This window comes from Cricetulus griseus, chromosome 3, assembly GCF_003668045.3.
Source record: "Cricetulus griseus strain 17A/GY chromosome 3, alternate assembly CriGri-PICRH-1.0, whole genome shotgun sequence".
Classification (NCBI taxonomy): Eukaryota; Metazoa; Chordata; class Mammalia; order Rodentia; family Cricetidae; genus Cricetulus; species Cricetulus griseus.
Window position 1 is genome coordinate 201,284,130 of NC_048596.1, and position 10,652 is coordinate 201,294,781.

A 10,652-nucleotide genomic window follows, 5' to 3' on the forward strand; every position below is an offset into this window, starting at 1 on the left:
AATGTAGGGTAGTGTAGGGACTCTGAAGGTCATGGTCTCACACTCTGAGCTAAATACAAGCCCAAAGCAAGGGAACAATGTGTATTTTAATGTTAAAACCCAATTTTTGTTCTTGAATAAAAAGGGAATGCTTTTTGGTTTCACAACACAGTTGTTGGGTCCAAATTCTTTCCAGAATGGTAGTCTTGTGCAGAGCAGTGGTCTGTGCTCAGTACCAGCTCCTGGCTCTCACCCTAGTTTCCAAACAAACCCGCAGTCCAGGAGGCCACCTCTGATGCTCATTGTTTATTCTCAGGCAGTGCAGTCTCCGTGGAGATGGCCTCTGCCTTGCTGGAAGGAGTAATGGAAAGCCAACAGTGGTCTTTGCCCAGGATAGCTCTCTGAAGCTGACCTTGTTTCCATGGCTGCACATGAGGCCTTGAAGGGCCCCTATGGCACCAGGCCTCACAGCACACTCTGAGGGTTACCCACTCTGCCCAAAAAGTGCAGGGCACCTGAGTACCGCTCATAGATGGCAAACAGGAATGGGCTGTTCAGGGTCACATCCAGTGCCTCGGGTGAGCCAGACTGCTTAGCAGACTCGGTTGGCTGCTCTTCCTCACCTGCTTTGAGTTCAAAGAGGATGCTGTTGAGAACCTGCAAAGCAGAGACATCTCAGGAGGGCTTGCAGATCAGAGACTGCTGAACTACCCTGGGGGAGGACACTGTCCAGCCTGCCAGGAGGAAGTGTGTACACACTCCTCTAAGTGGACCCTGAGCATCAGTACCCAGCTCCCGTAATCTCCTGCTCAGCATGCCCCACGTCCTCATCTCCACCATCTCCTGCCATCATGATGTTGCTCTCCAATATCTGGCCAAATGGCACAGTGTCTTCCACAGTAATGATTCTTTGTTTCCCAGCAGCTAGCACAATGTCAGCAGTATCCAGGCACATCCTGTGTTTCACATAGTGCTCTGTCTACTGAGAAGCTGCTCCTCACAGAAACTACAGATCAGAGCATTGGGGTATTCCTCCCATCCTAATCTACAGATTACTGGAGGATGCAAGGCTGACTTAGCAGGGATAGAGAAAGACCTGGAGCTAGAGGTAGCAAGAGAGCTGAGTGGGAGACTGCTGTTCCTTATGTCACTGGAATGCCAGAGAGCACCAGCAATGCCCACAGGCCCTATTCTTTCTTCCTACCCTGCTGGCCTTGCTCACAGCTTCCTCCACATAGCATCCACCCTCACTCCCCGGGAATCCAGATTAGCACTTACCTCTCCCACTCTGGGGTTGGGGTCACTGATCTTGCCCAGATTTGCCTCAGCACCCAAAAGGGTGGACAACTTGGCCTGGGCCAGCAGATCCTGCAGGTTGTAGGATCCTTGGATTTCCAGCCGGGGTAGGGTCAGGCGGATGGTCCTGTGGAGATAATGCAGTTAGAGGGCTCGGGAGCTCCCACCCACTTAGGAAGGAGACCCTGAGCTCTCACCCATTCAGTCCTGTGTAACTATGTCCCAAGTTGAAATAGTCCCTTCTAGAAGGGGGCACATAAACCTCAGAAAGCCCCTCCCCAGTGTTGTGTAAACAGGAAACAATTGCTGGAGAGAGGAAACTGGTAGTGCTGCCTCCAAGCTGTGCAAGAAGCCCCAGGGATGCAGCTTTCATGAGTGGTTGGTCAGCCATGCCGTGGTGGACTCTTTGGTGATGCACCTACATTTGTGAAAATAATAACCCCAGTAAATGCACTGAATGACCAAATTCTACTTGGAGAGAATTGTTCCTTTGGTCTGTAGTCACTGCCCTCTCTGGGGTGAACAGATGTTTCCTTGTGTCTCCCCAGGAAGGGTCACACAATACAGGGCATCCTTACTCCAAGGGAATTCTCAGAACAAACAACAAAAGCCTCCACATGGCCTGAAACAGGAGGAGGACCTGAAATATCTACTGTGGAGAGCTTGCTGATGGTGGGCTGCTGTCTGCCCTTTGTTCTCACCCCAGCTGTAGAGCCAAGGCAAGGGAATTACCACAAATTCTAGACCCTCTCTAAAAACCAAAGTACTAATAAAATAAGATAATGGCCTTTGTGCTGGCTAGTTTTATGTCAACTTGATACAAGCTATAGTCATCTGAGAGGAAGGAAACTCAATTGAGAAAATGCTTCCTTAAGATTAGGCTGTAGGCAAACCTATAGGGCATTTTCTTAATCAGTGTTTGAACTGGAAAGGCCCAGCCCTTTGTGGGTGGTGCCATCCCTGTGCTGGTGGTCCTGTGTTCTGAAAGAAAGCAGTCTGAGCAAGCCATGAGGAGCAAGCCTGTAAGCAGCATCCCCCAGGGACTTTGCATCAGCTCCTACATTTAGGCTCCTGCCCAATTTGAGTTCCTGCCTTGGTTTCCCTCAGTGGAGTGTGATTAAGGATATGTAAGTCAAGTAAATCCTTTCCTCCTCAAGTTGCTTCTGGTCATCGTGTTTCATCCCAACAATAGTAAGGCTAAGACAGCCCTGGTTAGCTCATTGCCTTCCTGTGGAGGGAGGTAGTATCTGCAGTGTCACAGTTAACAAGCCATATCCACAGCTACAAAGCACATGATAGAATGGGGGAGGGGTGGCAGTGTGTGTGTGTGTGTGTGTGTGTGTGTGTGTGTGTGTGTGTGTACAGACTGACATGTAAGCATGCAATAGCTACATAGCACATGATAGAATGGGGGAGGGGTGGCAGTGTGTGTGTGTGTGTGTGTGTGTGTGTGTGTGTGTGTGTGTGTGTGTGTACAGACTGACATGTAAGCATGCAATGGATGCCATTCATTTAACTCTACTTTCCGAGAGTCCCACACTTCCTACCGAGGAGGTGGGTTCTTTATCCGAGTCAGGAAGTCATGCTGGAAGACAAGGGCCTCCACCCTGTCTAGATCAGAGATGTAGTGGGGCTGGATCAGCAACAGGGTGGCACTCTCACCCAGGGGCACACGTGTCATAGAGAAGTTGTTCTGGGAGTCACTCCAGTGTTGGAAGGTCCCAGTGCCAGAGAGCATGGGGACAGACACTGTGGTGCTGTTATCCACCCAGAATTCATGGGGTCCAGCCAGCTGGGAGAAGCCTTTCATCTTCCCTGAAAGCCACAGAGACCAGGAAGAATGCTCAGTGGGGGATGAGAACGCTCCCTCCACCCCTCCCCTCACCCCCAGCTTCCTCTCTATTCACCCTGCTGCCCTGGCCTGGCCTGAGACTTTGCTCTCTGACACACTTTTGCAAACCCTGGCCACTTGAGCTCCCCACAGAGGCCCTGACAGTAATAGAAAACACTGCACATACCCGTGTGGAGTCTAAGATCTCACACCTGTCACCGGCAGGGACCCAGGCAAGCTCAACCCAGATCCATTCTGGTTTGCCAACTCACTCTTTACAAACTTAGAGATTACAGTCTGGAGAGATGGTTCCATGGATACACTGCTTGCTCTATAAACTTGATGACCTGTCCCTGGAGCCCCAAACCCTGTAATAGCCAGGCATGGCAAGGCAGGTCTACAATGCCAGCTCTGGGATATGAGGACCCCAGGAGCTCACGGGCTAGTTTAGCTGAAATGGTAAGGCCCAGGTTTGGTAAGAAATTGTCTCAAAAACTAAGCCACAGCTGACACCTTTGCCCTTTGGGAGAACTCCTATCTCAGTAACAGTCTTCCCAGGGTTCCTCACGGGGACTGTGGCTCAATTCCAGGGTCCTTTCCAACTTACACAGGGTATAGCCATCTTCAGCAGCTTCTTTCCTCTAACATTCTCTCCTCCTCCTTTCCCAGTCTCAAAGGCAGGCCAACCTCTCTCCCCATCTGAATTCATAGATGACAAACATGATGTCACTGTGGCCAAGTCATCGGGGCACTGATCCCTCTGCCTCCACTCCAGCTGGCATGTCTTCCCCTACCCGCCATCAGTGTGCCCTCCCCCAAGAGTCATCAATCTGAAGGTCTGGCAACCTTGGATGGCTCGTGCACACACACACACACACACACACACCTGCAGTGCTGCTGTCACAGGCCACAAGGCTGACATCCAAAGACTAAAACTGTCCTGCTCATCCCACTGGAGTGGGAGCACTCCTCACAGAGTGGTCAGTCTCTGAGCCAAGCCCTCCCTTCTGCCCTTACCCCACCCTGATCTCCTGAGGCTTTGCAAGGATGTTTGCCCTTGGCCTTCGGCAGCCTGTTACAACTCACTCCCTTCCACCCCACAGTTAGCACTGTTCCCTGCAGTGTTGCCTCAGACATTTGCCCTTGGGGTCTCCATACTTGCTGATGTTAAATAAGAATCCTGGGCTCAGAATCTCCTGCCCTCCTGAGACTCCTGTCCAGTGTTGCATGTAGTGAGAATAAACACCTTCTCAGACAAGGATACATGGGTAATTCCCTATGTGAGCAAGTAAGCTGGGTGTTCCTGCCTGGGCCAGCCCCCCTACTCCCAGGCTTCTCAAGACACAGGAGCATGACCCAGCAAGAAGAGGTGTGGGATAGGGAGGAGCCAGGTTTGTTTCCTGAGCCTCCAGGGCTTCACCAGTAACACAGAGGCAGGAACCTGCCATCCCTGCCCATCTCACACATGGACCTTGGGGATGCCATGGAAACCTGGATACTACCTCTGGTACGGGTTGACCCAAGGATTTGACTTACCTTGGAAGTGAACGTAAGTGTTGAAAAGCAGGGTGCTGTCTGCGCTGACCCCTTCTAGTGGTAAGCTCATCTTCCATCCTGTCACAGCCTTTATGAACCTGTTGATTTTCTCAGTGGCAAGACCTGGGTCAGTGGCTAAGTCCAGAGAGCGTGGGAAGACGGCAGGGGCAAAGGGGGCCAGGCCCTGAACAAATGGCTGCTTCAGGCGTAGGCCTGGGGCTGTGAATAGACCCACGATAGTGGACTGTAGCAGATGTGCCTGGCTGCTAGTACTACCCTGGGTGACCAGCAGGCCCTGAATGGCCTGTAGGGCAGCAAGGACCTTGTGCCCATCCAGCCGGGAGGTACAGTCTTTATCCTTCACAGGAACACCCAGCAGTGCCTGCAGCTGGCTGGCCGTAGGGTCCAAAGACCCAAGGTAGAAAGAGACCAGGGTGCCAAAGAGAGATGGAGGGGAGAGGATGGCTTCACTAACCACGCCTCCTGCCTCGCTCAGCATCTTGTACATGCGGAAGCCCATGAAATTGGCTATCATTGCCACCTGGGCAGCCCGCTGCCGATCCTCAGCCCCTAGCTTCTCAGTGGCCAGCACAAGCTGGTCGTGCAGAGTCTTCTCATCCACAGGGGAGGTCTTGGCCTGAATGGGCACTGGTGCAAATGTCGCCTCTGGGGCTGTCTCTGCATTGGGGTTCTCCAGCTGGGCACAGCTGCTCTTGCTGTAGAAGAGCATATGGAAGGGGTGGATGTATACCCGGTCCCCAGCTGCCAGGCTGACCCAGGTCAGGATGCAGAAGACGATGGCCTTCAGGCCCATCCCTGTGGGAGTCATCGTTGATCTGAGCGCTCTCTTCTGTGTGTCCTAGAATGACATTATGTAAGAGTGGCAAGAAGTTATTTGGAGCCCTGAAGTCACACCTTTAGTTGCTCTGGTGTTCCCAGTGGCTGTGTGTAATATACACTCTATGGGTAAACAGCCATGTGCTGTTTTAGCTCACTGGGCTGCTGGCCCTGGGAGTAGGGCTGCCTCACTCCCTTCCCAGGTCTGATTGTGTTTGTCTCACTTACTTCTGCTAGGTGTTTTGAAAACATGAGCTAATGATGTTTTGCCATCTATCTGCTGCCTCTATCTACCACTTGCTATTCATTTTTACTTTGTTTGCTATACACTTAATACCTCACTCAAAACCAAAAGCATGGCTGTCATAGATGGCCCAGAAGGAATGTAGTCAAAGATCCATGGAAAACTCAGGATGATCCACGTGGAAAACATGCTGTCATACACTGAATTGCTCCCCAGATTTACAAATTATCATTTCCACCACCAGGGCCCTGGAAAGTGACTATTTGAGGATGGAATCCAGGGCCTCTTTCATGTTAGGTAAGTGCTATACTATCGAATTCCATCCCCAGACATTTTACTTAAAAAAACAAAAAACAAACAAACAAACAAACAAAAACAGGGTTTCATGTAGCTCCAGCTGGTCTTGAACTCACTATGTATAGATTAGGATGACTTTGAAGTTCTGATCCTCCTGCCTCCACCTCCGAGTGCTTGCATTATAGCACATCCCACCACTCCTAGTTTACAAGCGGGCAGGGGTCCACCCTAGCTCTTGTGCGTGCTAGGAAAGCATTCTACCAAATGAGCTACATCTCTAGCCCTCTTTTGGCCTTTCTTAAGCTGTCCTGGCTAACCTTGAAATCACTCAATATTCTAGGCAGCCTTGAACTTCTGCTCCTCCTGCTTTGGCCTCCCTAGTAGCTGGGATTACAGGCCTGCTCCACCCCACTCATCAGAATGTGACTGTATTTAGACATAGGGCCTTTAAAGACAGGACTAAGATAAAATGAGGCCCTTACAGTAGGGCCTGATGTAAACTGACTGATGTTCTTACACAAAGAAGGCATCTAGGGACAGGGTTATAGATCAGTTGGTGAAGTACTTCTATTGCAAGCATGAGGGGTTAAGTTGAATCCCCCAGGTGAGTTGGCATATGCATGAAATCCCAGCACTCAGGCAGTGAGACAGGTAGATTCCTGGGGTTTGGTGGAGAGAGGTGGCTCCCTGGGTTTCTCTGGCTAATCAGTCTAGCCTAATAAGTGAGCTCTAAGCCAACGAGAGACTGTGTCTCAAAGGAGGTAGACACCATTCTGAGATGACACTCAAGGTTGTCATACAACCTCTATACACATGTGAACACACTTGCACATACTTGTGTGTACACACACACACACACACACACACACACACACACACACACACAGGGACATCAGGATACAGGAACACAGGTAACTATCAGAGTCACAGGTAGAGGAGTGAACCTGAAAGCGAATGGCAGAGGCCTTAAGACACAGCTCTGACCATGGCTTGGCCTTGGGCTTCTTTTTGTTATCATACTAGGCTGTGGCACAGAACTAGACATGCAGGTGACAATGGCTATGAATTCATCCCTGGAGAACTACATGTGGAGCCCTCATACCCACATGGGTATACCCTACGATTGTTTTTAGTGTCTGTGAGGTCCTAGCATGTGGACAGAATTAGGTGCCAAAGCCTTGCCCAAGCTCAGGTCTTTCACACCTGTCATATGCTACAGGCAGGCTGGATCCCACAGTGACTACAGAAAATCCACAATTGGCCTGCCTACCCAAGGTTGGCTTCAGTAGTCTACAGTAAGTCAGGAATTGATTTGTCAACTGCCCAGATGGCTATGAGGCACCAACAGTGCTTGGGGCCCTGCCCAGCCATGGACCAGGGGGGCGTGGAGGCACCCAGTGAGCTGGATGCCCATTTCCCTTGAACCTCAGCCCTGCTCCAGCCTCAGCTATCATAGATAGTACATACAGTCAGCCTGGGCTCCCAGAGGAAGGTTCTTGAGCTGACTGTGAAAACCCTACATCTTAGTCCTCTGATCCTGGGGGGTGGGGTAAATTCTATCCATCATTCAGTTCTGACCATGTAGACCACATGGGCTTGTTTCTATAGAAACAACCATCCTGCCATGTGACTTCCAACTTCGTACCTCATTTGTCCATGGCCACCGCTGCTAGGCGGTGCCTCAGCCCTGACTGGAGGTCACCTTGAAGCCTTCATTTCCCCTGCTTCACCTTCACACATACAATCTTCCACCTTCCATCTTCCATGGTGCTTGACAAACCACCCCCAAGGTCCCTATGTGAAAATCTTAAGGCACACCATTGTTCTGTTGAAGGTGCTGTAGACATTAGGGTGTCGGGCCTGTTGGGAGGGCCTGAGGTCAGTGGGGTGCACCATTAAGAGGGGTTGCAGGACCTTTGTATTTGTTTTTCCCTCTTTAGTGGTTTTTCTTCCTAGCTACATGGGGAGCAGCTTGCTTGGCCAAATGTTCCTGCCATTGCTACCTGATACCCCCAGCAGGTCCAGAGCAATGGGTCTGTCTGAAGCTGCCCTGTAACTCCAGCACCATAAGCCAAAATAAACTTTTCCCTTTATAAGTTAATGATCTCAGAATGCCATTATGATGTTGCAAAGCTACGAGGTCACCCTAGCCTTCCACACTTAGGTCATGGCACCTGCCTGGGCTGCACATAAAAATCTTCCACATACAGGCAAGGTGCTCTTTGCTCTGCTCGGGTTATCCCGCTGGTCAGATGACCTTTGGCTTCTGACCCTCCAGCACCTCCTCCTCCTGGTGCACACATCTGGCTCCACCCACCATTCTCAAAGGAAGTCTTGTGGTTTGAAAAAGCAGAGTGGAAAACTCTGCCTGTGCCCATTGGACCCTCCTACACAGAAGAGCGACTGTGCCCACCTGTGCTATCATAAACCAAGGCACAGTAGGGGCAGAACCTGCCTTAGGCTCCCAAGTTGTAGGATGGCCCATGTGGGTACACGAAGTCCCTCCCATATTGCTATTCCTGTGAATGGGTGCTGTCTTGGGAGCTATGTCATGGTCGCTGTCCCAGGAAGCACGCCACTGCTGTTCTTAGGTGAATCTGGTTATTTGCTCTCAGCTGTAACCTGCTGCCATCCAAGTTCATCCTAAGTCAGTTTGCATCAAGTCCTGAGAACAGAGGAGTTCTAGACCCCTCCTGTTCCCTCCCAATCAGCCACTTCTCTGTGTCCCTGTCCTGTGGCTTCTCAGGGCTATGTTGCCTGTCCTGTCATGGACAGGTTGTGTTTTCAGTGCTCTTATGTCATCAGCTCATCTTCATCATTCAACGCCTGCCCCAGGCTCCCTAGGCACCTCTGTCACCTCCTCCTTCCCTAAAGCCACCAGAAGCACCCTGTCTCCTGCAGCTGTGTATTTATTATGTGCCCCACTGGTCTGCCTTCCACATGAACCTGAGTGCGGCAAGTCCACAGGTTAGCCCACCTTCCTAAGGTCAATGGGAGAGGCAGATCCTCAGTAGGGAGCTGTCAGCTAAAGTTACTAATGCTATTTTATAGAGGAACAGACAAGTCTGGTGACCTGCACCAGGACACAGCCACAACTTAGACATGACCCTTGATTCCATGAGTGACATTTAGGTACAGTGCACATTGCCGCTTAAAAGAAATAAGGAAATGGCAAGGCTAGGAAGATGTTCAGCAACTGAGAGCAGTTTGTTGCACAAATGGGAAGATCTGAGTTCAAGTCCCCTGAACCCTTGTAAAAAGCCAGTCATGACCACATACAGCTGTGATTCCAGGGTTGCAGAGGGTGGAGACAGGGTGATCTCTGGGGTGCCAGCCTATCCCCAACCTCAGTGGGGGACCCTATCTCAAGGGAATAAGGAGGAGAGTAACAGTCAGGACACCCAATGTCTTCCTCTGGTCTCCATCTGGGATCATGGGCTGCTGAACCCATCTCTCCCTCCCAGCACATATGCACTCTCTCACATATACACAGACAGACAGACACCACACATGCAGACATGCACTCACATGCCACATACACATAAATACACACATACATTGGGCTGGGTGTGGCAATGCACTCAGGAAGCAGAGGCAGACAGAACTCTGTGAGTTCAAATAAAGGAGCTAACTTTCTGCTTAGCCTGACATTATCAGTAATTTCTACGTTACTGAGCCCTTCTAACATACCCAGACTTAGAGAACCTTAGAGCCATGATGAGACCTGTTTACAGAGGGGCAAGTTGAGGCTCCGAAGCCAGAAGACACAGACCCCAGCACTGAGCCTGGACAGAGATACTACTTGAGATGACCTGGGACTTGTCCCTTCTTGCTGCTTGCAGACTGAACAATGAAATCTTGTTCTCCCTTCAAGCTGGAATAGGTCCCGTGGACTTGGCCACCCTAGTGCTGATCCAGTGTAAATCCTCCTGCCTCTGAGGACCCTGCTGGGCTCACAGGAGGCAGAAGACCTGGCTATCCTGCCTGACTGAAGACAAGCTATTCCCCATGAGCCCAGAATGAGTGACAAGCAACAGAGGACAGCCTACCTAGATACCTAGCCTTTCAGGAGAAGAGACATGGTCAGTGGTCATGTCTCCTGAAGCACCTGCCACCACAGACTTCTGGCTCCTCACTCCAGAACGATTGCCAGCCAGCCCTTTACAGCGTCTGCCCACGTCCTGCCTCCTCTTCCCACCCATAGCTCAGCTACTGCCCAGCAGGACCCCATGAAGCACCAGAAAAGAACTGAAAGGCTCTACTTACCTTTAACTCCATCCCAGACAAGCACAGCTATTCCCTGGTGAGCTGCACAGGCTTATTTATACTGGAGGGGTGGGAGGTGGATCTATTCCCAAGCTACTCTGTACAGAGGCTGGGGGAGGATCCAGGTCGGGAGGCCATGGGAATCCAAGCTTAGCCAAGATGGACCAAGGCCAGGGCGATGTTCCTTTGGGCCCCTTCCAGGAAGCCCTGGTGACAGATGAGCACCAGCAAAATGGATTGGCGCTGAGTTCAGTTACACATTTACCCCAGTTCCTTGGAGTCAGGGCCATAGTCACAGGACTAGCTGTGTTGTGACAAACTGAAGCCAGCCATACAGGCTTGGGATTCAAGCCTCTCATGATGCAC

At 50.9% G+C, this 10,652-nt stretch overlaps 1 protein-coding gene across 1 annotated transcript; it reads right to left on the reverse strand.

Moving 5' to 3' along the window:
• Positions 1 to 270: 270 nt before the first annotated feature.
• On the reverse strand, positions 271 to 10,323 carry Agt (angiotensinogen). The gene is made up of 5 exons (XM_027404848.2): positions 10,287 to 10,323; positions 4,643 to 5,501; positions 2,823 to 3,090; positions 1,258 to 1,402; positions 271 to 636 (listed from the first exon to the last, which is right to left on the reverse strand). The coding sequence occupies exons 1-5, from the start codon at positions 10,296 to 10,298 to the stop codon at positions 445 to 447; spliced, it is 1,476 nt and encodes a 491-aa protein (XP_027260649.1). The 5' UTR covers positions 10,299 to 10,323; the 3' UTR covers positions 271 to 444.
• Between the last annotated feature and the right edge of the window lie 329 nt (positions 10,324 to 10,652).